The 26,979-nt window shown below is 36.0% G+C and overlaps 1 protein-coding gene across 5 annotated transcripts in view; it reads left to right on the forward strand.

The window, feature by feature from the left end:
- The window catches only part of IRAG1 (inositol 1,4,5-triphosphate receptor associated 1), a 126,233-nt gene that overhangs the window by 74,538 nt on the left and 24,716 nt on the right, over positions 1 to 26,979 (forward strand). For 4 of the 5 annotated variants that reach the window (XM_072865326.1, XM_072865328.1, XM_072865327.1 and 1 more), the window contains 12 exons: positions 1,738 to 1,835; positions 2,247 to 2,310; positions 5,628 to 5,681; positions 6,386 to 6,576; positions 12,379 to 12,471; positions 13,132 to 13,232; positions 16,033 to 16,103; positions 21,905 to 22,078; positions 23,091 to 23,168; positions 23,607 to 23,656; positions 24,087 to 24,128; positions 25,279 to 25,872. In XM_072865326.1, the coding sequence (XP_072721427.1) occupies positions 6,508 to 6,576; positions 12,379 to 12,471; positions 13,132 to 13,232; positions 16,033 to 16,103; positions 21,905 to 22,078; positions 23,091 to 23,168; positions 23,607 to 23,656; positions 24,087 to 24,128; positions 25,279 to 25,872 (1,272 nt within the window). In that variant the 5' untranslated portion in view covers positions 1,738 to 1,835; positions 2,247 to 2,310; positions 5,628 to 5,681; positions 6,386 to 6,507. Of the gene's footprint in view, positions 1 to 1,737; positions 1,836 to 2,008; positions 2,081 to 2,246; positions 2,311 to 5,627; positions 5,682 to 6,385; positions 6,577 to 12,378; positions 12,472 to 13,131; positions 13,233 to 16,032; positions 16,104 to 21,904; positions 22,079 to 23,090; positions 23,169 to 23,606; positions 23,657 to 24,086; positions 24,129 to 25,278; positions 25,873 to 26,979 lie in introns of those variants that run through there. The other variant, XM_072865330.1, reaches the window with a different exon arrangement.

Here is a 26,979-nt window from a genome sequence, read left to right on the forward strand (position 1 = left end):
TGGGAGTTAGTTGTCGGATTTCTTTAAACTCTGATACAAAATTTTAGATACATAACCAAACCAAATGCCTTGTTGTAGGAGTTGTTCTTGTTGGTAATGGACCAGCATCACCTCTCACCCCCAAACTTTTTGTTTTTCAGTCTCAGCAGAGTGTCATAACTAGCGTGTCATAACGTTTTTATGTCTCAGCGTGTCATAACCTTTTTCAGTCTCAGAGTGTCATAACGAGCCATTACTAGAGATATTCTCCTGAGTGCTCCCAATCAGATCAGGCTGGGAATGCATCAGAAGAACATTTTACTTTCCGCCTGACCTAACTTTTTCCTTTCTTTCATTCAAGCAGATTATTGAAAACCACCAAGTTTTATGTGTTCCTCAGCTATGAGGAAAACAGGAGGCAGAAAAGGAGAGTCTTTCCTGTCATGATGCTCTGTAAAGCAAGTCCTATATGGGTAGCTTGTAGTCCTGAGGAAGACTCTACTCACTGAGTTTGAGACACAGAAATTTTTTAGAAGCTGGAGGACATTTGCAGTATTCTTCTTACACTTTTGTTAGTTTCTTCCTTTAAAATATTTTTGTGACAGAATTATTCACATTTATGCCTTGTCTCTGAGGTTGCAACCTGGAAGTGTTCCGATTGTCAAGAAGTATTATTTAAGTCGCTCAGGAATTAATCTCAATACTTCTCAGAATGAAAACAGATGCTCTGAATTCACGTGGTAGTTGCATGCACTTTGCACACCCCAGTGGTATTGTTCTGTATCTTATAAACAGAAAGACCACTTTGTCTTCCAGATTTTACCTTTTACAGTTGTATGGATATTAATGTGGGCAGAACTCAGATCATTACTGTTATCACAGAGATGCCTTATATTAATCCTGGGGCTATGACTATGTGTTTTGGTAAACTGACTGAAGCAGTATCTTAATATCTTACAAACTTAAGTATTTAATATGAGAAACCACTCTCTTGTCATAAAAATTAGATGCGGTAGGAAACAGTCAATTTTTTTCTGTGTTGCAGACAATAAAGAAAGTGTCTTCCAATTTCCATGTAGCATCTCTTGTCACATAGGGTAAGAATGTAAATGAGTCAGCTTTAGTTGTGGTTTTGGTTTTTTTCTTTTCCAGTGAATGTTTATATAAAAAATTTTGAAGTCCTAGTGCAAAATATTAAAGGTTTTCTATTAAGGTATTCTGGATCTGGTTTTATATGTTTTGTTTGGTTTGTTTTGTTGTGGTGTTGTTTTTTAAAAAATTTTTGACATAGCTAATGTATGCCAACAAACTTTGTGTATCTTAAATGCTATAACCATGCTTCGTGTTTGAAAACTTATTCTGTGGTACATACATAAGAAAAACACCCTGTTTTGCTCACACTTGGTTTGAATGAATTAAGTTTAGTCTTTCTTAAGTACTTCAAAGCTGCAAAACCTAATTCAAAATGCTACATAAATTCCATATGCTTTTACACTATACAAAAGGAGTACAAAAAGATACCTTTCTAGTATGGTAATGTTTTACAACCGCTTTGCAGGACAACAAAGAAAAGAGTTACAAAAAGCAGTTTAGAATTGTGCAGTTCAGCTGTGTTCATGAGTATGCAACTCCCATTGTTGACAAATGAGAGTTGCTTGACTTGACCACGGGTAGTATGAGGTCAAGAAGCATTAATAAAATGCTTTCTTAACTGTTTATTTCTGCTTTTTTATATATATCCTTGTTGTGACATGACAGAGCATTTGAAGCCAACTGCCAAGCTATCAGTGGAGATGGAGTAAAGCACCTTTATCTAAGCTTTCACTAACACAGTACTCAGCCTTGACTCAGAGAGGGTAAGTTAACTGATTATACTTAGCTTTCTCTACTATGGTAAAATGAGTTGCAGAGAGAAAACACTGAAAGCCAAGGGCCTCTAAATACTTTTCCCTTTTATGGAATAGAGCTCCCAGATCACCATTTCCTGGAGATTGTACTCTAAGTCTACACAGTGGTAAAAGAAAGTTCTCTGCATTCACTGATCTATATCTGACTACAAATTTGAGCTCAGGGGATCATTTTTTCCTAACTATTTTAAGCAGTAAGTTTACAATAACAGACCAAAACATTAAAAGCACTCCATCCGCTCTTCTTTCTTTCTTTTTCTTAGTTTTTTCTTTACATTGTCTAATCTTAGTGTGGGAATAAGCAGAATCTGGTGAATAGGATAGGTAATTTGGTTTTTTTTTTTTAAACTCATTTTGTAGGTGCAAAAGGCTCATGCAGACTAAGACTGTAGATCTTCACCCACATCCACTCTTCTTGTGACATGTGAGTTAATCTCTACAAGTATTTAATTTTAAAAGGTAATTTTGAAGCTCTTGTAATTTCTAAAAGACTGGAATTTTGGGAGGGATCATTTACTCTGACAAAACACTACAATAATCTCATTATATCCTTTGATAGGATAGAGGTAGGCCAGACAGAGTTTGATCAATGCCTAACAAAAGAAACAACAGAATCTTGAAATTGTCTTAGTGACTAGGATGCTAACATGTGCTTATGCACCTTGGCTGTTTCTAAAGTGCAGATGTGGTTTCGTTTTTTTTAATCTATCCTTTCAGTATCTTCGTGGACAATAATTACAGTTGTTTCAGTTGGTATCTCACTGTATTGCATGTATTGTTAACATATAATTTCCTTCTTTGACTGAAACATGTTTATGCTTGTGGAAAGGAGATAAAGCTGGCAAAGCTAATGGCAGCATGATTCCAAAGGGTGTTCAGCTGGCAGATGAGCCAGGCTTAGAACCAGGATAGTCATGCTCTCTGCACTTTGGCTCAGGATTCAGTAAGGCTGTAAGCTGTTTTTGTAGATAGAGGTGCGAATTTCTGTAGGTTCCAAGGCTGTACTCCTCCCTAATGCTCTACTGAAGAAGAAAAAAAACCGTACCTTCCAGGGAAACAGATTTTTCCAAGGACATTTCTTTCTTTTCTTCCCACATTTGTGAGATGCAGATAAGCTCCTCTAATTCTTGTTCGAGTGTTCTCATGAAGTCCCCTTTTTCTATATGTTTTGACTCTCACTGACATTTACTGGGGCTATTTTCATTGCCTGATCAAATAGGCATAAAGTCACTTCAGCAGTGATGGAAGAAGAACACTTATTCACTAGTATCTTAAGGTTCCATCATTTCTAAACCTTTGCCTTTCCTACTAGTATCAGAAGGCAGTAATTGGTACAGAAAATGGCAGAACTCATTGCACAGCATGGAGCAAGAAGGTGGCTCCATTTGCTCTTACAAGATGTGATATTCATGCTGGTTAAGCATCATCAAGTCTTTAAAGGATCTAGACTACTGATTTTAAGAACACTGCACAGGTTAAAAATAAGATTTTAGATTGAAAAAAGTAATCATTCAGGAGTTCTAAATCATACAGCTTATGAATTGAACTATGTCCTTATACATTTTGTTGAAATACCAATAAGTAGTAGCCCTTATTTTGGCACCTTAAAGGACTGCAGCAGTGCAGTCAAGGTGTGCGAAGACTGCATTTGTTTTTAAGAAGCCTCAGAATATGAATAATTATATGCATGCTTTTGCTGCTCCAATACAGTCCTCAGCACTGGAGTTTTCTGGAGAGATGTTAGGAAAAACTGGAAAGTCAGAAGAAGAAATTTTCCTGCTGATCAGCACCACAAAGACTTGGAGCTTTTTCCTAATTGCAAGATAGCTCTGTAAGGAAGTCAGAGTAAGGTTCTAATTGTCTTAGAGACAGACTGAACTCAGTCCACTCCAAATCCGGGGTTTGTTAAGGTGGTGTAAATTCATCTTTCTACCCTCCATTCTCCCTTGGCTGTACTTTCTGTGCTGCATCTCTAAGACAACACAGCTTGGGATTTGTCCTTTTCTATTCTTAGACAAGCCTGCTGATTTTTTTTTTTTCTTTTAAAGTTTTTTCTTTTGCTCTTTAAATCTGAAAAATGAACTGAAATTTGATGTGCTTAATAGCTCTTTCTTGTTTCAATATCACTTGCATTACTTTTTTAAGTTTAGTATGTACTAGAAACTCAGCTAAGATAGGGAGTAAACCATTTTGATGCAATAGCTTATACAACTCCAAGTAGGACTGCAAATACACTTTTGGCCATGACTTGAAACATTCCTGATTTTTCAGGCCCAGCATTCTGTTGAGTTGAGCCTATCAGAACCATTATAAATTCATAAGGCAAGCACTAAGAGGGATTAGATAAACAGCCACATTTATATCTTCTCCTTTTTTTTGTTTTTGTTTGAATTTGAGTTCTTGCAAACTCAGAAATTGCGTAGGATGCCAGGATTTTGTTACAGAGATGAAAAGCAAGGCCATGTCACTTTTTTTAGTCACCAAGCTTGTGTCTTGTCTTCATATGTTGTTAATAATTGGTGACTGTTGTTTGATACAAAAATACTTAACTGTTGAAACACACAGATGTTTAATGCTACTGCTATCTGCCTAATCTCTGTGGGTTTATTAAAATATATGTAATCATAAATGTCTGTTTTCCATCATATTAGGGACTTTAAAGATATTTTGCCTTAACAAACATTCTTAAATCTTCTTTTTATTCACATAAGAGTAGAGGAAGCTTTCTATGAAGTCAGAGGTGGGTAAAATCATGAGCTTCCGCTTATTGCAGTAGAGCTAGAAATTCACCCATAACAGGTTCAAAATGTCTACAAAAGCTTGAAACATGCTGTTCCTACAGCATATACTGCTCTAAAAAAAATGATGCTCACTGTTCAGAAAATGTCTTTATCTTGGTCTTCAAAATGATGTCATATATGCTGCGTTTTTTCCACTATCTTTATCAAAGAACTTCAATGAAATAATTATTTTTTCTGAACACGCTAATACTTGTGTAGAGATAATTTTTGCAATCTATTAGTTCTGCATTAAATTTCATGTGAGGTGGCCTTGTATTCCTCTTCTAGTAAAAGAGAAAATTAAGTTTCCAATATAATGGGAAATAAATCTAATAAAAGCATGGGTCTTAGCTGCTTCTGTAGTCTGAAGTTTCACACATTCTGTAGGTTTTACAACAGACTTTTTTCTGTGAAAGCTGAGGTGAGGAACTTGGTACTATTGAGGCTGCTTCAGTATTTCCTGTGAATGGTTTTGTGTCTCTTTTTATTTTCTTTCTGTCTTTTTTTTTTTAATCGACACAAGTATTTTGACAATTTTGTCAGCCTCAATAAACCAACATGTTCCTGAATACATTTCTTTGCCCTTCCCTGAAATGGAAGGGAAAACTGTAGAAGGTTAATCTTACAAAACTGCAAAGTGCCTTGAACTTCAAATCATTCCCCCATCTCAACCTCTTTGTTCCATCTATCTTTATTTCCAGAAGAGTAAAAGAATTGAGATGAGATTAGTAACTCAGATTAGGGAGAAGATAACATGTTTTGGAGGTTAAACCTATGCTTGTTGGGTATATTTATCCCCTTGGCACACTATTGAAGTTGTTATATTACTGTTTGAGTGTATAGCTCCATTCTATACATAGCTGTGAATTAACTGTAAAGGGAATATAGTTAGCTCTTACGAGTCCAGACAGAAACTGTGTACCAGATTGTCTCTGAGAACTGCATTGTCTGTCATCTGTAGGCACCACCAAGGAGTCGAATGATTTATTGATGAGGACTGTTCCTTAACTATCCGGTAGGTGTCATAGTAAGTCTTATAATACATACACTGTAGCTATAAGGATTAGTACTTAACATTTCTAACCTTCAGACTACTGTACAGGCTTTAATGCTAATAATATCCTTGTGAAGGCAGTAGCTGCCGTTGATACTAATAACGAGAATTTTCTCAGCTAATAGACAGTGATTTCCCCCCCCCGCCCCCCATTTGGGCATTACTGCTATTTTGCTTCGGAAGTGTCTTGCACAGCATTGTCTTGTGCACCAAGTCTTTGCACAATTCACCTAGGCCTTGCTCTTGCTCAAAGGAAGAGTGCCACCATCTGGGTTTCCAGTTTTACTCCTTTCTTTGAGATCTGAGATCACGCTCTGTAGCATTAGGATTTTGTTAGTTACTAAAAGGCATATTACGGATATCCAGGATGCTGTTTCCTTCTTAGAGGATTTTTAGAGAGGGTAGTTTGGTCACAGCCAAAACAGTCATAGTAACGAAAAAAAATCTGTAAAATGGAGGGAAAGATGGAAATAGCAACAAGAACGGAAGGTTGTCCATTTTGAATGCATTTACTAAGTTATACTTGACCTTGAAAGCTTTAGTTAATTAAAAAGATAGCATTTTTAATTTTAAACCTTAATACTGTTTGTTATTGTAAAGTGATCTCATTGTTAGAGCATAGAGTTTTAAAAGGTTTTGATTTTTATTTTTGGCATCTAACACAGCCTGCGGATCACAAGGCCTCTCAGCACTTATGCCTTCAGGCTAACTTGAAACAGATATTCTCAGCAGTGCATGGTCCTGTTAGTCCACACTGAAGTTCCTGCAGTGCTTCACACTGTCCACCATGCCAACATTACCTGAAAACAAGGGACAATCAAAAGAGGCACAACACAACAGTTCTCCTCCAGCCAAAGTAAGCACTCTTACAAAGGTATTTTCTGACACTTGTTGGAAACCTGAGGCTGAAACCTGTTTGCGTATATTTAGGAGTTTATAAAACAAAATCTAATCATTGCTATGTATTAGTGTGTTTTGATTAATTGATGAAGCTATGCATGATCTTTCAGTTGATATTCTTAGAATTCTTCAAATATTTTATAGACTAATGAGAACTGAGGTTGCTCAAGCACTTGTTTATGAATTTGATCTGGAGGCTTATATGTCTGTCTGTTCTGAACCATTTATATCAAAGCTGTCCAAAATGTCCTTTTTGTTGTTATTACAGAAAACTTTAACCTTTGAGAAAAGAACTTAAGCTTGTACTTCACAGTAGTCTTGAAACATCTAGTGTTGCCTTTAGAGATATAGAAGATGCTATGCAATTCATGTGTGTGTGAAAGATGGAAATCTGCTTTTTGGTTTGTAGTCTTTCTCAGTGCTTTATTTGCCACAGCAGTACCTGAACATATACTGGAACTATACAGTGTGCAGGTGGGTGCTCCCCAGACTTATTAATCATTTTGCTACTCAAATTTGTGGCATCTACATGTTTTATTTGCAAATAAATTTTAAAAAAATCAATAAAAGATGATACGTCTCCCTTTTGAATAATTTATACCACTGATAAAAAGTAATTTTATGTTCTAATAAAGTGGAGGGTTTTTTGAATTGTTAGCTTAGCTAAAGTGAAGAACCTTACTGTGATTACAAAATCACAGGTTATCCAGACCATCCTGTTTTATGCAAACTGGTGTGAAAAAAAAGAGGATTTATAATCTGGCACATCCTCAGTTAAAAATGTATCACTGTCACTGGATTTGAGGACACTGTATTCTACACTTTAGGTGAAAACATCCGCTACTTTAGCATTGTTGGAAAATATTGTCAGCAGTGAGCCCTACACTGATTTGTCATGCATTCCATCTAAATTGCACATTGTGCTGAGTGTTAGTTTCCTGGCTTAAGATAAACACCCCAAATGGATGCAAGTTCATCAGACTATTAGCTGAGAACATATATTAGGTCAGGAAGATTTTTTTTTTTTTTTTTTTTTTTTAAATCACCCATGTGAAGAGTATTTTAGTACAAAAGACTTGCTGGGTAAAACATACCCAAAGAGAAAAAAATATGAAAAGCTAGCAGATGTCAGTGAATCTAATCCTGACCGTGCTTGTCAAATGGGAGAAATTAAGAATTTGAACCACCTAATCTGGAAAAAAAAAAAAATTAAAATAATTTTTTAATACATTATACAAGCCTTTTAGAGGTAGGTCTTAAATGAACTATGATAATGCGACAGTTCACGGATCAGTTAACTGTGCAAAACACTTCGTTTTAGATAAGGTGTTATTTTTAGGCACAAAGTAACAGTGGAAGGATTTTAACCAACATACTACTCATGAGCCTACTTAAGGATTGCAACGAGCCAATGTTGTGAGAATTTGATCTTGTTCATACCTGTTATCACTCTTGGGTCTTGCTGCAGTCCAAGTTCTACGATATGACTATGTAATAAATAAAATAGCTTATTGTTACGAGATAAGGACTTGCAAGCAAGGAGAGGGCATCAGAAGGAACTAACAACTGTGGACTTGTTTTCTGCCATTGAACAAAACTTTCCAAGTCTGGAATCTCATCTCATCTCAAGTGCTGTCTGGTGACTAACAATTTCTTCATTCTGTTTCAGGAGATGCTTCCCTACCTTTTCCCTGCATGCACAAATGCACACACATTCACAAAACAGTTCTGAGAAAAAGAACCTTACATCATATGTACTTTCTTGTTTACTTCAAATATCTTTTACATGATGGGAAGACCTGGATTATATTTCTCAAATTCGTTTTGAGAAAACAAATATGGTTTTCCATTTCAGTATTTCTTGCAGCAGCCGATGTTCACCATTCTGACTAACTCTAAACAACATTCATCAAAGTATTCGTTAGCTCTGTGTTCCTGAGGGAAGTAGATGTGAAATTCCCATTAACACAGGTGTGAGGGCAGTTAGCCTAATTCAAAGAACTTTAGCCACTTGTTTGAAATGTTGTCTGAATTAAGAGTATGTAGTTGAACTCTTAGTTTGTGTGCTGTCTTGTTACAGTAAGTATTGAACACTTTAGAAGTGTTTTATACAGAATCATTTCTCCCACCATAAATCATAGAACTTCATTGTCAGATATCATTTTTAATAATGTCCATATTTAAATTTAATTAGATTTATTTCACATAGAATAATATAATATTATAATATGCTTTCACTGATACCCTTAAAGACTGATTTCAGGTTTTTAGTATTAAAAATGTAATTTCTATACGTGTAATGCGTACCTGCAGCAAAGAGAATTAGATCCTTACCAATTAATGTTAAGATTTATAGTGGCCTATAAATCTCCCGACACTTTCAGGGTTGGTTGTGAGCTGCCATCTTTCCCTCTTTTTAGATCAAAAATCCCTATTTCTATTTCCAGCTTTCTCCTCTCTTTGTCTCCTGAACACTGTCTTAGTGGCTCTTCTGACTGCTGAGGAAAAGTCTGTCTCAGATGTTCGTAATGTTTCTCATACAGTGATTATTCCATCATTCAAGCTTCTGCATTTCTTTTTTATTATTATTATTCCTATTTAAATTTGCACTGTACTTTTATCAATTCACTGCATGTTATCTGTTTTGTTCTGCAGGAGATGTCCCATGTTTACTTTGGTCTCCTGTCTGTTTCAACTAGATGCAGTTACAACTGAATTTCATTACCTTACTTGCTAAATTCTGAGCTCAGCACTTCACTTAAACATCTAAAATTAAGCTTATTTAAAACCCCATCTCACTCAAAAGACTGCTTTCTGAGATGCATAACTTTTCTGAGGCCTTTCACATAAGTGTCTGTTTCAGGCCAAATTTGTTCTGAAATTCAGTCCAGACCTTTAATTAATTTCTAAGAGTATGGCCAAGTGGCAGAGCATATTTTTTTTTTTCCCCCCCAGTGCTTTAAATAATTCAGTTGGTATACAGTAAAGCTTTATCATCCAACTGTCCTGGCAGGGTAGCTCTTTTAGCAGAGATTTCTTCCGCTCCCCGCCCCCTCCCCCCCCTTACTGTTCAAATCCCTCCAAATTTGGATGGATTATAAAACTTCTAAAAACGCGTTTGCTGTATGCTTAGTGAGGGCTTGGTAGAGCTTTACAGCCAGAACATCTGCAGATCCTGTCCACCCTGAGCGTCCCTGAGCCTCTTGGATCTTCTGTTATGGACTAAACTGCATGTGCCATCCTCTCAGCCCTGCACAAGCCTCCCTGCAAGACTAGATGGTGCATGATCATCCTTGTAGAGCATGTGGATCAGTTCCCACCTGAGCCATAGAGGTGGAGTCAGTTTTACCCTACATTTTTATGGGAGGAGGGCTTGGGACAAAAAGGAAGCAAAGACTTGGTAGCAGGCAGTCACTGGTACTAGGAGGTGAGGCAACTGCTGGGAATAGCTGAAGAGCAGACTTGTCTGGAAGCTACCACGGAGAGGGCAGTTACAGGCAGGCAATGGGAGGGTGATGGAAAACTTCTGTATCATCTTTGTGCAGATGTACAACAGTGAGACAGCTTAAGCTTCCTGTTAAAGCTTCTCTTCCAAGATCTGCATATAGCAGCCTGAGTACTCTTCAGAGTATAAAGATTTCTTTTGATTCAAGCCAGCTGGCCCTGCAAAGAGCTTCATGCTCTAGCTCTTCCTGCCCCTCTCCTGTACAAATGTATAATAGGTTTGGACAACAAGAAGCATGAGTTTTTAATCTGTGTAGAAGTTGAACTGCTATCACTGCTGACCAAGATTAATGTGTTCTACCTGACCTGAACTAGCCTTGGCTCCAGCCTTTTTCTTTTTCTTTTCTTTTTTTCTTTTTAATGAGCTGTTTTTAGAGTCCTAAAATGGACTTGAGTGTGTTTAAGGCTGATGTTACGTCATTCAAAAGCTTTTGCTCTTTGGCAGTCATGAGATTAGTATAAACAATGTGCATGTGTACTCAGCTGCTTTGCCCTACAAGCAGGGCAATCACCTGAATTTTTGTCATTGACTGTTAGACAAAATACATTGTTACTTAGTAACCTTTTCAAGAATATTACTAAAAATTACTTTCAAACTATTATCATACGATGTCAGTTGTGCACTTGAATCACATAATATATCATGCTTTTACATTCTAACATTTCCAATATTACAAGGATATTTTTCTTAAACTTAAATCTTCATATCACTTTCTTGGCATGTTTCCCATCCTGCTCTCCTGTGACTGACAATGAACTTGCCGAGGATCATCATAACAGAATTATGAGTATAGAAGTGTGGAGCTGCATGGAATGTATTTATTTTAGTAAAAAAAAAAAGTTATTTACAACAAAATCAAGAATCCTGAATCGGATGTCCAAACCAAAGCGTATTTTATTGTCTTTGAGAGGAAGAAGGGTTATGCTATATACTTTAATAAGATACCATTTTCAAAATGCTTCTAGAGTTCTTTGAATTGATCAGAAAATACATTATTTTAACAAGAATAAAATGCAGCACTGAGATGTTGAAAGGAGTTCTGTTGTATCTGATAGATATTAGCAGTCATGTAACTGTTAGCTTTCTGGATGTATGTAATTCCATTTCAATTTATACTCTTGGCTGCTTGTTTATAGTAACAAACCTTATGACTATGCTAATTTCTCCACATGACAGTAGATGACTGAAACAATTATTCATTGATGGCCCTTGCTTCAAATAACTGAAATGATTTAATTTTCTCTGTTCTAAAATGTTGACTTGTTAAACTGTGAGTTATTACATGCTTCATTCTATAAATGCCTAAATTAGTGCTTTTATAACAGCTTTTTATTATCTACCTAAGAAAGATTACTAAAATAAATGTTATTCTGAATTCATTACACTTGTGTCAACCTCTAATAGGTAAACATTCTTAAAAGGAGTAAGCAAAATTGACAGCAAATGCTATTTCAGTAAAAGCAAAATGACGTTTACAACAGTTGAATATAATTGGCTTTGTGCCATGGATAGCAAACATGCTCTTTTAGAAAATTCAGAATCATTGCTTCCTAGAGAGGTGGTCGATGACCCAAGCCTGTCAGTGTTTAAGAGGCATTTGGACAATGCCCTTAATAACATGCTTTAACTTTTGGTCAGCCCTGAAGCGGTCAGGCAGTTGGACTAGATGATCGTTGTAGGTCCCTTCCAGCTGAAAATATTCTATTCTGTTATCTAATCCAATGCCAACTGAAGTAAAAATTTCTTAGGAAACTTTGGGATGTAGTTTCAAGAAAAATTTAGACTCCAAATAACTAAGCAAAATAAAATACTTGTACATACTAATGCCTAGCAGAAGCAATTAGGATTTGAGAATTTACAAATTATTCTTTAGATTTTACAAGTTGATTGATGGCAGTCCCCTGCCACTTTTGGGAAGCTTTCCCTCCAGCTATAAATACTCACAATGCTATGATATGTTCTCCTTATCTCATGATTGTACTCTAAAATAAAAATTGCAGCTTCTAACAGGTGCCTACACTTTGTCCCCTCTGCATGATTTTATGTGAATCACTTTTTTCAACTTCTTGACTGACTGCAAACACCAGATTGCTTGTATAGCCTTTCAACAGTACAGGAGTTGATTTTTTTTTGCTTTTTTTTGTGAATCTGAATGTAGTATGTGGGGTAGAAGTAATAATTTTTTGACTACATATGAGAAATCCACAGTTCTTTATTCCAACTTGATGCATCTCTGTTTGGAATATCTCACAGGAAACAGATTCCTTCTCTTCAGCTGATTGGCATCATTGTGGTAGAAGGTGTGGGAACGAGTTCTTGGGACAAGTTCTAATATTTTTTAAGAAGGCAAGCATACATTGATATTCAGTGCCAGTTTCTTTTGTCACTTAAAATTATATTATATTTTATTAAATATTGCAGTTATATTTTTTAAAAAAATATTTTTCCAATTAATGAGAGGGAAAACCAAGCAGAACACTAACAAGATAACCATATAATTATTTTCTGGGGTTTTGGATAGCATGTGTACACTTAATACTGCTTTTATTCAAGCTTTCATTGAACACTAGTACCGTTTGGAGGTTTTGTGTGCCTAATTTAGCCCTGTTATACATAGCTGCTTTTCGCTCTTGCATTCAGCTCATAAGTTCACTAAGTGTTGTACATCTACTTCAGTAGAGGAAAGGTTTGCTGTGTGAAAAATCAGTTTGTCTACCATTTTAAAGCTTTCTCATTAGTTCCATGCTTATTTAATTTAGCTTGCGTGCATTAAAAATTGGTGAAGAAAACAGATATTCCAAGTCTCCTTCATCTCTTTTTAGCAATTAAGTATAGGCCTCTAATTCACATTTGTTTTATCAAATAAGAGCTAATTCTCACTTAGTTAAGTCATTTTCTCTTTTAGCTAAATTGAGCAATACACATTATTTTCCATATAAAGCGTCAATATTCAGTGTTTTGAATTTCTGTTTAACTACATTTTTATATTTGTCACAAACCATTCAGGACACTACTGTTGAAGGGACAGCATGCAGTACACCTTCTATTGTTCTTCCAGAGAATGCTGTTACGCCAGATGTAGAAATTGATAAAAATCTGGTTAACAGGTACTATATAATATATTACCAATCTATGCGTGAATTGTACAGTAATTCCAGGAGCTGTGTTTCTAAAACATTTCTTTGAAATGTATACTGTATTAAAATATTTTTGCTGTATCTCTGTTTGTAATTTGATCATATTGTCTTTGCATTTTGATGATGATTGGGGCGGGGGAGAGAGAGGAATATAATTGATACTAAAAGAGTAGAGTTTCATATAATAATAAGCCTGCCAACCTGACTCAGTATACTTCAAATTCACGTGAACTTTCTTATCTTTCAGAATAGCATAATTAGAAACTGAAACAAAAATGTAAATTAAAGTTTTGCATCATTTGGACTAAAAGCTGTAACTTTTGAAGTCCATCCTTCTGCTAGCAAATAAAATATGGCCTGGTGAGGAAAAAATTGCTTTGTCAAATCCTTTTGTAGACATATAGTGGTGTGCGTGTGTGCGCTACAATCCTACACCTACTGCAAGGATGACTGACAGTTGGATTCCTCATGTTCTATGCATGGCAATGCGCAATACTGTCCTTATATCCAAATTTTAACCTTTACTTAGACCCAGTCAATGAGCAACTGAGACTAAAAAAAGTACAACTGAGCATTTTTGTGTTTCCTGAAGTGTTCCCCCCCATGGAAATTTTTCAATTCAGTAGTTAAATCCCTAATTCTGGTCCACTAATTATATATGTACACCAGTAGTGCTGCCTTTAATCATATAAATTTAATCATATTTCCACTGAACCAATAAGAACTTTGTAGACTGATGTAGAGTTAGGAAATTAATCCTTGTAAGACTTTAAAAAAAAAAATCACTGTTTTTTAAATACTAAAGATGTAATTTCCTCAAGGTATGCTCAGCCATCAGTGTTGACTCTTGCAAATGGGTGTATCCTATGTACAAAGCCTGTGTTGTCTGTTCCCTTCTTGAATTAAAGAACTAGCTATATTACCATCTTATTACAATATTCTTAGTATCGTGCTGAAAAATATACATTGTAGCAGTAATATTTGCAATCTGTTGTAACTGTTTTGTCTATTGAAATGAAAATGCAGCAACAAACTATGTTGTTCTTAAAAACAATCTGTTTGCATGATCCTTAAATTAATAAAGTGTGTTTTAATGAACAAGGAAGGTTTTTGGCTAAAGATGGACTTACAGTGTATGACAGTTTGTATAATAAGGCTTATTTGTGAGGGCAGAAAATTTCCAAGGAAGGCTTATGATCATAAAAATACTTGGCAATTTTTACTAATAGCTTTTGAAGGTATTTTATTTATTTTTTATACTTAGCATTTTATAGTTTTATGAACTGCTGAAAATGCTTCTTATCTTCTCTTGACAGGTTTAGCATATTACATATATCTTTGAGAATAAATCTGCCTCCCAGTCTTGTGCATATTATCTTGGTATTGACTTAAAACACATACTGTTTTTTATAACTTAAGGTGATGCTGGGAAAGCTACTGTTATTGTATATTGTTTCTTTTGTTACAAAATTTGTCGGTAGTCTGGCATTGCTGGCTAACTTTGTTTCATAAGATAATGTTCTGAGATATTAGAATATCATGATATTATTAGCCGGCATCTTTGAAATTTTCTTCTAAAGCCAATTAAGATATGCTCAGTTCTTTTAAAGTCCTGAGTTGTAAGCATTGGAAATTGAGCTACTAGACTTTTTTTTTTTCCCTATCTAAAAAACAGATGTAACAAGTGAAGGCTTCTTTTCCAGCTCTCTTCTTTCCCTTCCTCCCTTGTATCTGTTCAGTCCTCCTAACTATTTCAGTGAAGCTGCAAAAGAAACTTCTGTAGCACCTGGAAACTGGGATAGGACCACATTCCTGATCTTGTGAAATAAAATAGGTATCAGCTGAAAATTCAGGTAGATAATGTTTCTAAGCTAGACAGTTGGACAACTTAAATGTCTAGCTTGAATGGTATAGTACAGTGAGTTTTGAAGCAGATGTTTGGGCCTGTTCAGGTAGACAGGACAAGAATACCACATTGAGGTTAAGCATATGTGAAAGTAAGCTGTTGAATGGAAATAATAATCCTGTTTGAAGTTGAAAACTTAATTCAATTTTGAGTTGAATTAAGGTTATTTTCAGTCTTCTGATAAAGCATACTTCTTGACCTGGATTTTTTAATTCATTGACCTGCCATTAGACTTAAAATATGGGAAAAAACTAATCAGAAAGTATTGATCATAAATCTGTACTATAATTTCCTTGTATATTTAAAGTGTACTTCTCCAAACTTCAAGATTATATAGGAGTCAGAATTACAGTGCAGCCCTTTAAAAGCAGCATTATTTTCTGGATCAGCATTTAATTTTCTGCAGTTGTTTGAGACTTTCACCTGGTTTTCAATCTAGAAAGTTCCCGTATTGCTATACTGGAGTGTCAATGTGGGAGCCTAAGAAATTATTTCAGTCATAAAACTTAGTTTAGGAAGCACTAACAATTTACAATGTACCATATTTACATGAGTTTTAAGTCATGATAATGAACGAAAGAAATGTAGTTTTTCTGAGAAATCAAAATTTCACAGTGTATGAGGTTATCAGCAAATGTCAGAACTCCTTTGTGAGAGCAATTTCTGTAATTTTCCTTCTTTCCACAATCTTCCTCCATTTTCCTGTTGTTTGGAGATGAGAGGAATTGCAATAAAACCTTTTTGTTTTCATTTTTTTAAATCGAAGAAAAGTGCTTTCTTTTTAATGTTAGCTTTTTAGAGAAGTAGAACTTATTTTTTGGTGGCATACAACCATAATTTTTGTTTGTTTGTTTTTCTCTCTAGGCCTCGTAGCCCTCATAGGAGACATTCTAACCGTGCCACTAGGAATCCAACAAGTTCATTGACTTCTGTTGGTAAGAAGTGATTATTCATTTAAGCTAAGATGTTTTCTCAGACAATGTAACATGCAATAAAGAACTAAATATAGAGTCTGACTGTATTGACTACAGCTTTTTTCCTGTGCATACTCTCTGTAATGCATGCACAGGGAATACTGCTAGCATGTTGAAGTGTGATCATGAGTTTATGACCATAAGTGGATTGCCTGCAGACAGATCCAGGGAAATATGCATATTGTTAATTTCATAAACTTGTTAGATTAGTGTCTTAGCTTAATATTTTTAGAAGGCTGGAGAGATGCTTAAAATTCTTGTACACAAAATACTGTTCAGTAATACTATTTTTGTTACTTTTGAACAACTGGAATTTTTTTAGCAAGGAGCTTAACAGACACGTCTCAAGTTATTTAGTTTGGCTATCATATCAGATTAAACTTTAAATGAAAACAAGCTATCCAGGGAAAGATTTTCTTCATTTCTTCACTTTCCAATGAGTCTCTTACTACATAATTAGTTCTATTAGTTTTCCGGTAGCTACCTGTGGAGTAAATTGTTATTCAAGGGGCCTAGTGTGTGGATGCAGATTTGTGAGTACTTCAAAATGAGATAAATGTTCATCCTGTTAAGTCAGTGGCAAAGCTTCCATCAGTTCTTAGTCTTGGTACGCTTGCATTTGGATTGTTACTTGTCTCCATTTAAAAGTAAAACTTTAACAGAGCTGATAGAATGTTTATACTATCGCATGTAAAGGATGAAGGAATAAGCATATTAGACCACCTACCAAAGTGAGGGGGAATCAGAAATTTAGAATAAATTTTAAAAATTATTTTTATCTTTACAACAATGTTACTTTCTCCTAGCCATTAACTTAATTTGAGCTAATTATCACTGATTTATGCTGTGCATGAAAACAGTTTTCTGTAAAATCATGAACTTGTGTGATCGTTGCATACCTTAAAGAAAAAAATACTGGTTTTGTGACAGACTTAAAACCAAGCTTATCAGGTCACTATTCCAATACTCCCAGAGGCTTTTAAAGGGAAGCACCCTTTTTACTATCACTAAGGAACGTAGTTCTTAGGCATCTTGAAACAGATGTATCTGTATCTTTTTTTTTATTACTAAAGCACCAGCAAACATCAGAGCCCTGCTACCTCTCTGATACTAAAAATATTCAGAATAAAATTTCTGTTTTATCAACTCAGATTGCTTTTAGTAATTGAGATTCTATTAATGACTCTCTCTACATGTTTTTATTAAGAAACTCAGATGTGTGGATCTGTTCTTGATCAATATATTGAACATAGGCACGGGGGTTCCTTCAACATTTCTGAATTTTCCAATAGCAAAGGGATTCCTGGCAGCCTCAGCAAATATCTCTTATAAGAAGCACTGATCTGATGATGATAGCAGATCATGCATCCCTAGGGTTGAAAAATGGCTACAGCTAAGACTACTTTCTCTGAATTATAGGTATGTTTCTCCTTTCTCTTACATGGGAGGTATTGCATGAAGAAAAAAATTAATTGGTACCTCTGAAAGTAATCCAAACTCTCTCTGCTATTAACAGTGTATATACCTTATGTTTTTTCTTTCTGGTTGTCAAAACAGAGAGGCCAGAACCCTTTCCAGCAGAATTTAATGTATTGTTACACATTTCATTTCCCTTTTTGTGGATTTATGAGGGTTAGTTTGCTGGAATTAATTTGATATTTGTGACATGACAAAAATACAATAATAATTTTATACACCTGGGATCCTGGGCTAGTTTCACACAAATAGAGAATTGGAGATTTTTAAATTTAGCAGAATATCCTTAACATTGCCTTTTTCTTAATAAAATATTTTATTTAAGTAGCATTTCCACTGTCGTATTAGAGTTAGCTTCTCAGTCATGCAGAGAGAAGGTGCTAACTGTTCGTATCAATTACAGTCAGAATTAATCCTTACTAGTTTGTGATTCTGACGCTTTCATAACTGGGTACTCAGTTGCATCAGTATGCATATAAAAATGTAGTTGAGAGAAAGCCCACTGAAAGATTGTTAGGAGGCTTCAAAGAGTTGTGACTTCTCATGCATTTGCTCCAGTTTTGTGATTGGTCCTTTAAATTCATGAGTAAAATGTGGTTTTTGGCTGCTTGCATTCAAAGGGAAACTTCCTTTATATGTCCTAAAACTAAGATGGAGATAAGATCCATGTAAATCACCTCAGATCCATTTAAGGGAACTTGGAACACTTAAAATCTATCCTGCTTGCCAGCAGTTGATTTTAGAGGTAACTAAACTTGTGGAAACTAAATAAATTTATGGAACTATACTTATAGAAAGCAGACTTATACAAAAGAATGATTATTCCTCCATATTCATACATCCAGCAGCAAGAGCTGCTCCCCTCTCCCCCCCAGATCTGGTATCCAAATTAGGACTTTACAATCTGGATGGGTGGACAACTAGAGAGGTAAAATATTGGTTGGATAATTTGGCTCTGAGGGTAGTGACTGGTTGGTTGGTCATATGCTCCCTAGACGTTAGCAAAAGGAGAGGGTTCTCTGAAAGAAACAAACCTTTCCAGATGTCATTTTGCTGAAGACAGAGCTTTGCTTCAAGCCTGCTTTCTGTTCCAGCTGCTGTGGCTGGCCTTTGGCTGTGTCTTGGAACCCGCTCAAGAAAATGAGTTGTGCTTTCCATCTTTATCAATGACATGGAGGAGGATGGAGTGCACTCTCATCAAATTAGCAGATGAAATCAAATTTGGGGGGATTAATACATGCTTGAGGGTAGTGCTGCAATTCAGATAGACCTAGACAGGCTGGAGGAATGAGCCAGTAGGAACCTTATGAAATTCAGCAAAGACAAATTCAGAGTCCTACATCTGGGAAGGAATAACCCCTTGCAGTAGGTACAGGCTGGGGGTTGGCTGGCTGGAAAGACACTCTGCTGAAAAAGGCCTGGAAGCCTTGGTAGGCAGCAGGTTGAACATGAACCAGCAGTGCGCCCTTGCAGCAAAGAGGGCTAACAGTGTTGTGGACTGTACTAATAGACACTTAGCCAGTAGATCAAGGAAAGTGTTCATTCCCTTTTACCTAGCACTCATTAGACTGTATCTAGAAAACTGCATGTGGTTTTGGGACCTCCAATAAAAGAAGGGTGTTGATAAATGGGAGTGAGTCCAATGGAGGGCCACAAAGATGGTCCAGGAGCTGAAACACTTGCCCTGTGAGGGAAGGCTGAAGGAACTGGCCTAATTTAGCCTGGAGAAGAGATGGCTTTAGGGGAAACCTAATACAGCCTTTCAATACCAATGAGAAGATTATCAAGAAAATGGATCCAGGCCCATGGCAGGAGGACAAGAGGCAATAGACGTAATTTGAAACAAGCAAAGCTCTTAAGTGGGTATAAAGGAGAATTTTTCACTCACTATAGAGTCAAGCATTAGAACAGTTTGCCCAGAGAGGTTTTGCATCTTGATCCTTAGAATTTTTTCCAGACCAGATTGTCTTGAAAGACCAGCAACCTGGTCTGATTTCACCGCTTGTTCTGCTTTGAACAGGTTGGACTAGATCACCTCCTGTAGTCCTTTCCAACCTGAATTACTCCATGATTCTAAGATGTTGCTTTTGTAAGTTAGGCATTTTCTAATTAAACCCGTTAGAAAATGTCTCCTGTTGGAGGTCTGACTTGCCTGAAAGAAATGTAATTTCATGGACATGTACAAAATCATAAACTTGTAGACCTGAAATAATCAAGTGATTCTTTGAACACTTGTCATTTGTAAGCAGGTGCTGAGATGGACGCAGCAGGAGAAACTAAAGGGAATTCATGGGAAAAGAGGAAGTGGCAGCAAAGGGGAAGGGAAATGGAAGTGGTAAAGAGGCAGAAGGCAAATATAAAAAGGCAAAGATGTTGAGTATAGTGAGGAAAACTTATCTGCTCAAGGAAGACAGAAATTACCATGCCTTGCAGCTCTCCTCTTTTGCTGGCCCAAGGAAAGTGCCATGGGAGGGCCTTCTCTCAAACTTTCAACACACAAATCTTAGCATAAAACAAAACAGATATTTCATTAAAAAGAGATTGCTTTGAGAATATCCAGTCTGTGGGCATGCTTTTTGACAGCCTTGAAATTGAACTAAATTTATGGAAATTAAAAACAAAACAAGAATCCCACCCTTCCCCACACCCACAAACCAAAAACCCTTGAGTTTTTGCTGCTTACTTATGTACTTAGCTTTTCTGAAGACTGATAGTTCTGTAATGGCTATTGTCAAATTTAAAAATACTTTTCTTGTATTACCTGGTGACTTCCCTGCCCCTCACCTAAGCTGTTCTTTAGTAAGTTGTTCTTATTGCAAAACAGTGTTATAAATTCCCTCTTCCCTAATAGAGGCATCAAGCTGGGGAGAGAGACAGTCACAACTGATATTTCTTAGAACACATTTTATTCAGTAAGCTGTTGTTAATGTGATCAAGCTGTTATTAATACAAGAGAATTCTTCACACAACACAGTCACTTATTCACTCATATAGTTCGTTCACTCACACAGTCACAAATTTTCTCCTAGTTACCTGAAAATAAATGTCTGACTTGCAGTCTGTTGTTGATGCTGGTGTGTGCCAGTGGTCTTGTGCAGATTGAGCAGACTCTTGGTGATTTATTTATCAGTTCTTGCAGATCCAACAAGCTTACTAATCTGTTGAGTTTATCAACCCATGAAAAACTTGTACACACTATCTGGTCAGCATATATGTTTCCGTTCTTTGGTCTGTTGTTTTCAGGTAACTGTTTCTCCGTACAAACCTAGATGCTTATAGAAGCCATTCATACCAGCTCACACAGGAAGGGCCTTTCTGACAACAGGCTACATTCTCTGCTTAATCATAGCCTGGAGAATTGTACAAATTAGTGCACAAAGTTTAGTGTTTTCGGCCAATTTGGAAGCCAGGGATTAATGGGTTCTTTCTACAACTAATTAAAAATTGTTCAGAAAACAATGCATTAATCTAAAGGTCTAAGTGTAAGGCAGTGGCTTTCAGTTTGTGGTCTGTGCATTCTCCTGGGTCACATATGTAACATATCAACATAAGTGGGCATGAGGAAAAGCAATCTCTAACAATGCCTTCTTTAACCATTGGATATTCTAATGGGATTTGCAATTCCTTTGGAAAGTTCTTGCAGGTCCACCACATGGTAGAGATTGATTTGCTTTTTGAAATAGCTTTATAATTCTCAGGCTTTAGCTAATCAACTTCTGCCTGCAGCTTTGCCTGATGTAACTTTACTGTTGCTTCTGCATTTGTGGGAAAAGCTCTTCTATCTGCATAGAATAAAATCTTTATACTTCCAAACTCTGCACTTTATTTTATAGATTATTTGATGTAATCACCTGTATGTTAAAACTAGTGTGCATAAATCTTTGCCAGGTGACTTTGTGGGACCTTAGCCTTGAAAAACTGGACATACAAAATCCATGGAAAAACTGAGTGTACGACAGAAATGCCATGACTGCTAGTTGAGATGGATCTAATGCCACTTTTACTGATAAATTAGAAAAACTACTGGGGACACAGATGGAAAAGCCAGTTTCACATATCAGAGCACCTTTGATCATAGTGACTTAATCTGAGTGGGTTATCTGTGTTTTTGAGCACTTGCTCTAAACTTGAGAATATAATAACATTAGAAGTGAGCAGACATTAATGTTTGTTAAATGCAAGCACAAAGCTAAATTTATAGATATGTTTTGTACTTGTTACTCTGAAATGCCACAAAATATCTGGGCATATGAGGTACGGCTCTAATTCTGAAGTTTTCTACCCAGACAACAGTGGTCATGTGATTGATCTGGTAAATGATCAGCTACCAGATGTCAAAATATCAGAGGAAGACAAAAAGAAGAACCTTGAATTACTAGAAGAAGCAAAGAAAGTGAGCGAGAGGTTTCTAATGCGCAGAGGCAGAAAGTCAAGAAGCAGCCTTCCGGAGTCACCCACAGGTAGGTGCAGATTCTGAAAACATGAATTTATATTCTACTTCAAATATCTGCAAAGGCACGAACAAGCATCTGGTGTAATGCATGCATTGCTACTATATACATACACTTTGTTAATTTGAAGGTCAGAATCCCTCTGCTCCTCCTCACAATTCCATATAAAAGAGAAATGACCAATCTCTATATTCAGATGTAACAGTGGAAGATGGTGTAAAGTTTTTAAGTGCCTGAATGACATACTGCAAACACTGTAACAGGAAAGCATGAAGTAGTTCTATTGGAATCTAAAAAATGGTCACAAATTTCTGTTTGTGAAGATTTTCTTCCTAAAGTTCCTGTTGTACGTAAAATGAAATTTTAATGGCAAGATTCATACTGCTGAAAAAACATTCCCCCCAGACATAATTACACAGACTTTTATTCTGAACATAGCAATAAACTAAGCTAAATGGACCAGATCCTCCTTTAAAAACAGCAGAATAAAATGTTTTGTTCTAGAATGTCAATTGAAATTAGTTTTTTCCCTCATATGAAGTGTTGAAAACTAGGACAAAGTGCCATTTTATCATGAAGTAGGACTTTCATTTAGCTTTGAAATGCCAATTCAAAACAAAGTTCTATCTTAAAATTGGCTTGACACTTTCTGGAGGAAAAAACACAACTATACTTCTAAATTAAATTTTCTCTTTTTTTTTTCCCTAAATTCCTTGTGAATCCTTCTCTTGTGTCTACTTCTCTGCAGTGCTTATAGTATCAGAAAACTGAGGAGAATAAGGATTCTATGTATCAACAGAATTGTATTAGTTTATGGCACGTATACGAGTTAAAACCTATTCTAAGTTCCTAATTGCCAAGTGCAACTCGGCAATTAAAATGACTTGTGAGGTTCTGGACAAACGCATGGCTGATGACTATGAGATTCATGTTTTAATCCTAACTGAATTTTAAAAATTCAGAAGCTACAAGCCTAGAAAGTAAAATTACCTTTTTTGTTTTTGTCTTTGTTTTCATGAAGCAGTTTCCCCTACACTTAGTCCTAAAGTTTCACCAGTAGCATCTCGGAGCAACTCTCTCACTCTTCCAGTTCCATCAGGTAAAATGATCTATGCAGGCTCAAACTTTAACTTATAAAAGCTCACCAAAAATGTATTTTTTAATATATCTTGAGGAGAAGTCAAAATCTGTAGATTCAGGCATCTCCTCCTGAATATGACAAAGCTCATGAATGCTCACAATATATATTTTTACATATATTTTTTTTTTAATTATATTTTTATTCCTATGGTGCTGCTAGGTTACGTGTTCTATTTTTTTATTCTTTTCAATAATGATGTTTTGAGAAGCTTTAATGATCTTTCACTTAAAATATTTTAGATAAATTTTCTTCCTTTTAAATAGTATTTTCCACATTTAAATTTTGTCCTTAATATATTACATGGAACTGTGCATATATGTGTTTGCTAATGCTGTAGTAGTAAAAATTTTGAACAAAACATCAGGATATGCCCTAATTATGTGTATGTCTTCCTAGGGTCTGATGCATGCACAACCACTAGTGTTGAGTCAGTATCTCCAGGGCAGGTAAGAAAGAGCTGAATAGTCTGCACAGTAACCTGGTTATTACAGTACTATATTACACTATGCTGTCCTGTTAGTCCCTGAGGAAAATGGGATGTTTTGAATACCATTTTACATACCAAGATTGGATTATTGATATGTTTTTCTGCAGAGTGAGGGACTAATAAATGTCTGCTCTGAAGACAAAAATCCATGAGGTAACAAGTGCTGAAGGATCATAGAGATCTGTTAAGTGTAGAAAAAGGAAAAAGATCCAATATAATCCTAATCTATGGAAAAAACTAATCCCTAAAATGACTTCATAAATAAACATGACAAGCAGTGTAAAAATTAAGAGATTCAAAGTTCATCCATTAATATCTATATCTAACATTTGCAGCATAGATGTGAAAGATAACATTGTAAGGCAACTTTTTTCTTCCTTTTTTGCTAGAATAACAGAACTGTGAAAGAGGATGACAGGCAAACTGCAGAGGTAAGTGTTTCACATTAAGTGTTGAACAAAATCTGCCTGTTTTGTCTTAGCACACATATGACTTATTTATGTGACTAAAAAGGCTAAAAGACTGTTCACTGAGTGAAGTGTGATACTGATCTAAGAAATTACGAAGCACCTGCAAATGTAGCGGAGGACAATGGGCTTACAGCTAGCCTTTACATCCTATCATGCACCCTGTTCTAGCTCAATTAAAATAAATATACTAAACACCTTTGTAAGTAAAGTAAAAATATCTGTTATAGCCACTTTGGTGTTTGCTGATGTTTTAGACAGACATCCTCTTCCAGACTCTCTTGGTTCAGTGGAAGACGTTACTGTACCTCGTGTTCCACACCACTGATGGGGTGTTACTGCTCCACACAACTATTGGTGGAGCAGTGTATATAAATGCTTCCTAATTTGTTTTAGGTAATATCAGATGGCCCTTTAAAGATATTTTGCTGTGAGTGGATTAAAGCAATCCTTACAAAAAACAGTATGGCAGCAGAATTTTGGAGCAGTAACTATAAAGGAGAGGAGTAGCAACATACCTAAGGCAGAGCCCACAGTTAGATTGTATGTTGGTTGCCTTAAATTGCTGATACAGGTGCCCTTAGACAAAATACAGATTCTGTACCAAAGTAGCCAAGGTATAGGCAAACATTCTTTTGCTACTTCTCCTGTAGAGATTGCAGCCAGTTATAATCTAAGGTACTGCACACAAAGTAAGAAGAGAGAAATTACAATATGTGCTTTAACTTAGTGTACAAGCCCATGGTTTTTTCCCTTGGGAGATGAGAGACTAACGGAAAACAATCAAAGGAAAGTAACAGTGCTATAAGATACAGGGTTAAAGGCGTGTACTCAGACAAACCTTACATTAACACGATGAGAAACTTGGCTATATGAGGATTGCTATAATGGAATTTGGAATGGGAGGAGGTTATCTCAAAAGTTCAGAGAAGAGATTCCCTTAGTGTTCTTTCAAGTGCCTTTTAAAAATTATTTATCTCGTCAACAGCACATGTTTAAAAGCAAATGCCACTGAAAAGGAAATGGCTTTTTACAGTGAAAATCTGTCCTTGGGCAGGGGAAAATAGAAATCTGAATTTGTTTCTCTGTTCTGTATGTGTCTCTCTACTTTCAGATTGCTGCAAAAGGATTAATTGATCGAAGGCAGAATGATCAAAGAAAGATTTCTCAGGGAAGGTTGGTTCCTCGTTCTGCTGGGTTTGAAAACTCCAAAGAGAAGCTTTCAGAACAAAAAGAAAACTTTGATCCACTTAAACACATGGATACCTTACCTAAAGACTCCCCTTCAGGTGGTGATGGTGGCAGAATGTCTCTTAACACTTGCATGAATGTTTGTGAAAATGAACTTGGAAAATCATTCTTCAAGAAAGCAAAAGAAAATGATGTTCCTTTAAGAACCCATCTACCAGGACCAGGAATAGGAAATATAGACTCAAAGCTAAAAATTCCTGTTCCAGAAATGAGGGACCATAAAGTTTCATGTAAACCAGAATTTAAACTGTGTGGACTGCGTCCTCCTCTACTAAGGGCTGTATCATGGGATAGCTTGGAGCCTGGACAAAAAGATAAAGCACCTTTAAAATTACCATCTGAGGAAGATAAAAGCTTTGTTGTTGGTAAAAAATCCAGCAATCAATTAAAAGCATTCAAAGACCTTCAAATCCAAGTTCAACCTGTTCGAATGCAGAAATTGACAAAGCTCAGAGAGGTGAGTCCTAGTGATCAGTTTTATCCCGTTTTAAAGTCATTTTCATATCTTACTAAACTTTCAACTTGCTTAGCATTATTTTTATCATTGCAAGAAATATACAGTAATATAATGGGAAACAGTTTCAGCAAAATCAATACAGAATTGTATCATGTTTTGCCTTTGCAACTTTAGTAAATTGTAACCTGTAACTAAATTCCATGGAATTATTCTATTTCTTAGTTCTTTTCAAATATGCATCAACTGCACTGTGGTCTCTTCAATATGCACGTATGCATGTGCATATGGTCTTGTACGTGCAGGTTTTGGCCCCAGAAAAAAATGGTAATACTGGTATCAAGACAGTACTAATTGCTTTCATTGTGACAGAAAGGTAGTCTAAACCACACTATATCTAATTTTTGCATCGTTTACATGACCTATAAACAGGAAGCAGTTAATTAACAATCATGTCATTTGTAAAACGTACTTGGGACTAAAATGACCTATTTTGATTTCTAAAGAGAATTTTAGATCTGAAGAATCTTTCCTTCCTCAGGATGTAACAACATTCTCTTTAAAAGGGTCACTTACGCTCTTTTACTTCCCTTGTTTCCCTGTGCTATGCTTTTTCTGCTCTTTCGGAATTGTCCTCAGATCCACAGGCTCTCACAATATATTGACTGACTGATTTCTGTATGAGTGGGCTGAGACCTGCGTATAAACAGAAATCTTTAACTGAAGTTTGCAGACGGTTACTATACTCTTGTTTGAGGGCTTACAAGCCTCTGTGTGTCATATACTATTTGTAAACTTTCTTTGGATTTAAGAATAATTTTTACTTTGTTCAGCTGAGTGTTTTGAGTCCTGTATTGGTTGGTATTCTCCCTCTAAGGGCAGTAGTCCTGTCATTCAAGAATACTACCCTTTGCAATAACGTTACATTTGTAAGATCTCAGGGGACAGGAAATAGTTTGGGTATGATTTTTTGCTTATTAAACATTCTCGAAAATGTCTTAAAGTGTCCAGAGTTTTAAAACTGGGTGTCTCTGAGAGGAAGGGCAGGTAGAGGATGGCCAGACTTACAATTCCTAATTCTAACATGGTGCAAATGTGTCAGCTTCTTGA

Source organism: Ciconia boyciana, chromosome 6 (assembly GCF_034638445.1).
Source record: "Ciconia boyciana chromosome 6, ASM3463844v1, whole genome shotgun sequence".
NCBI lineage: Eukaryota > Metazoa > Chordata > Aves > Ciconiiformes > Ciconiidae > Ciconia > Ciconia boyciana.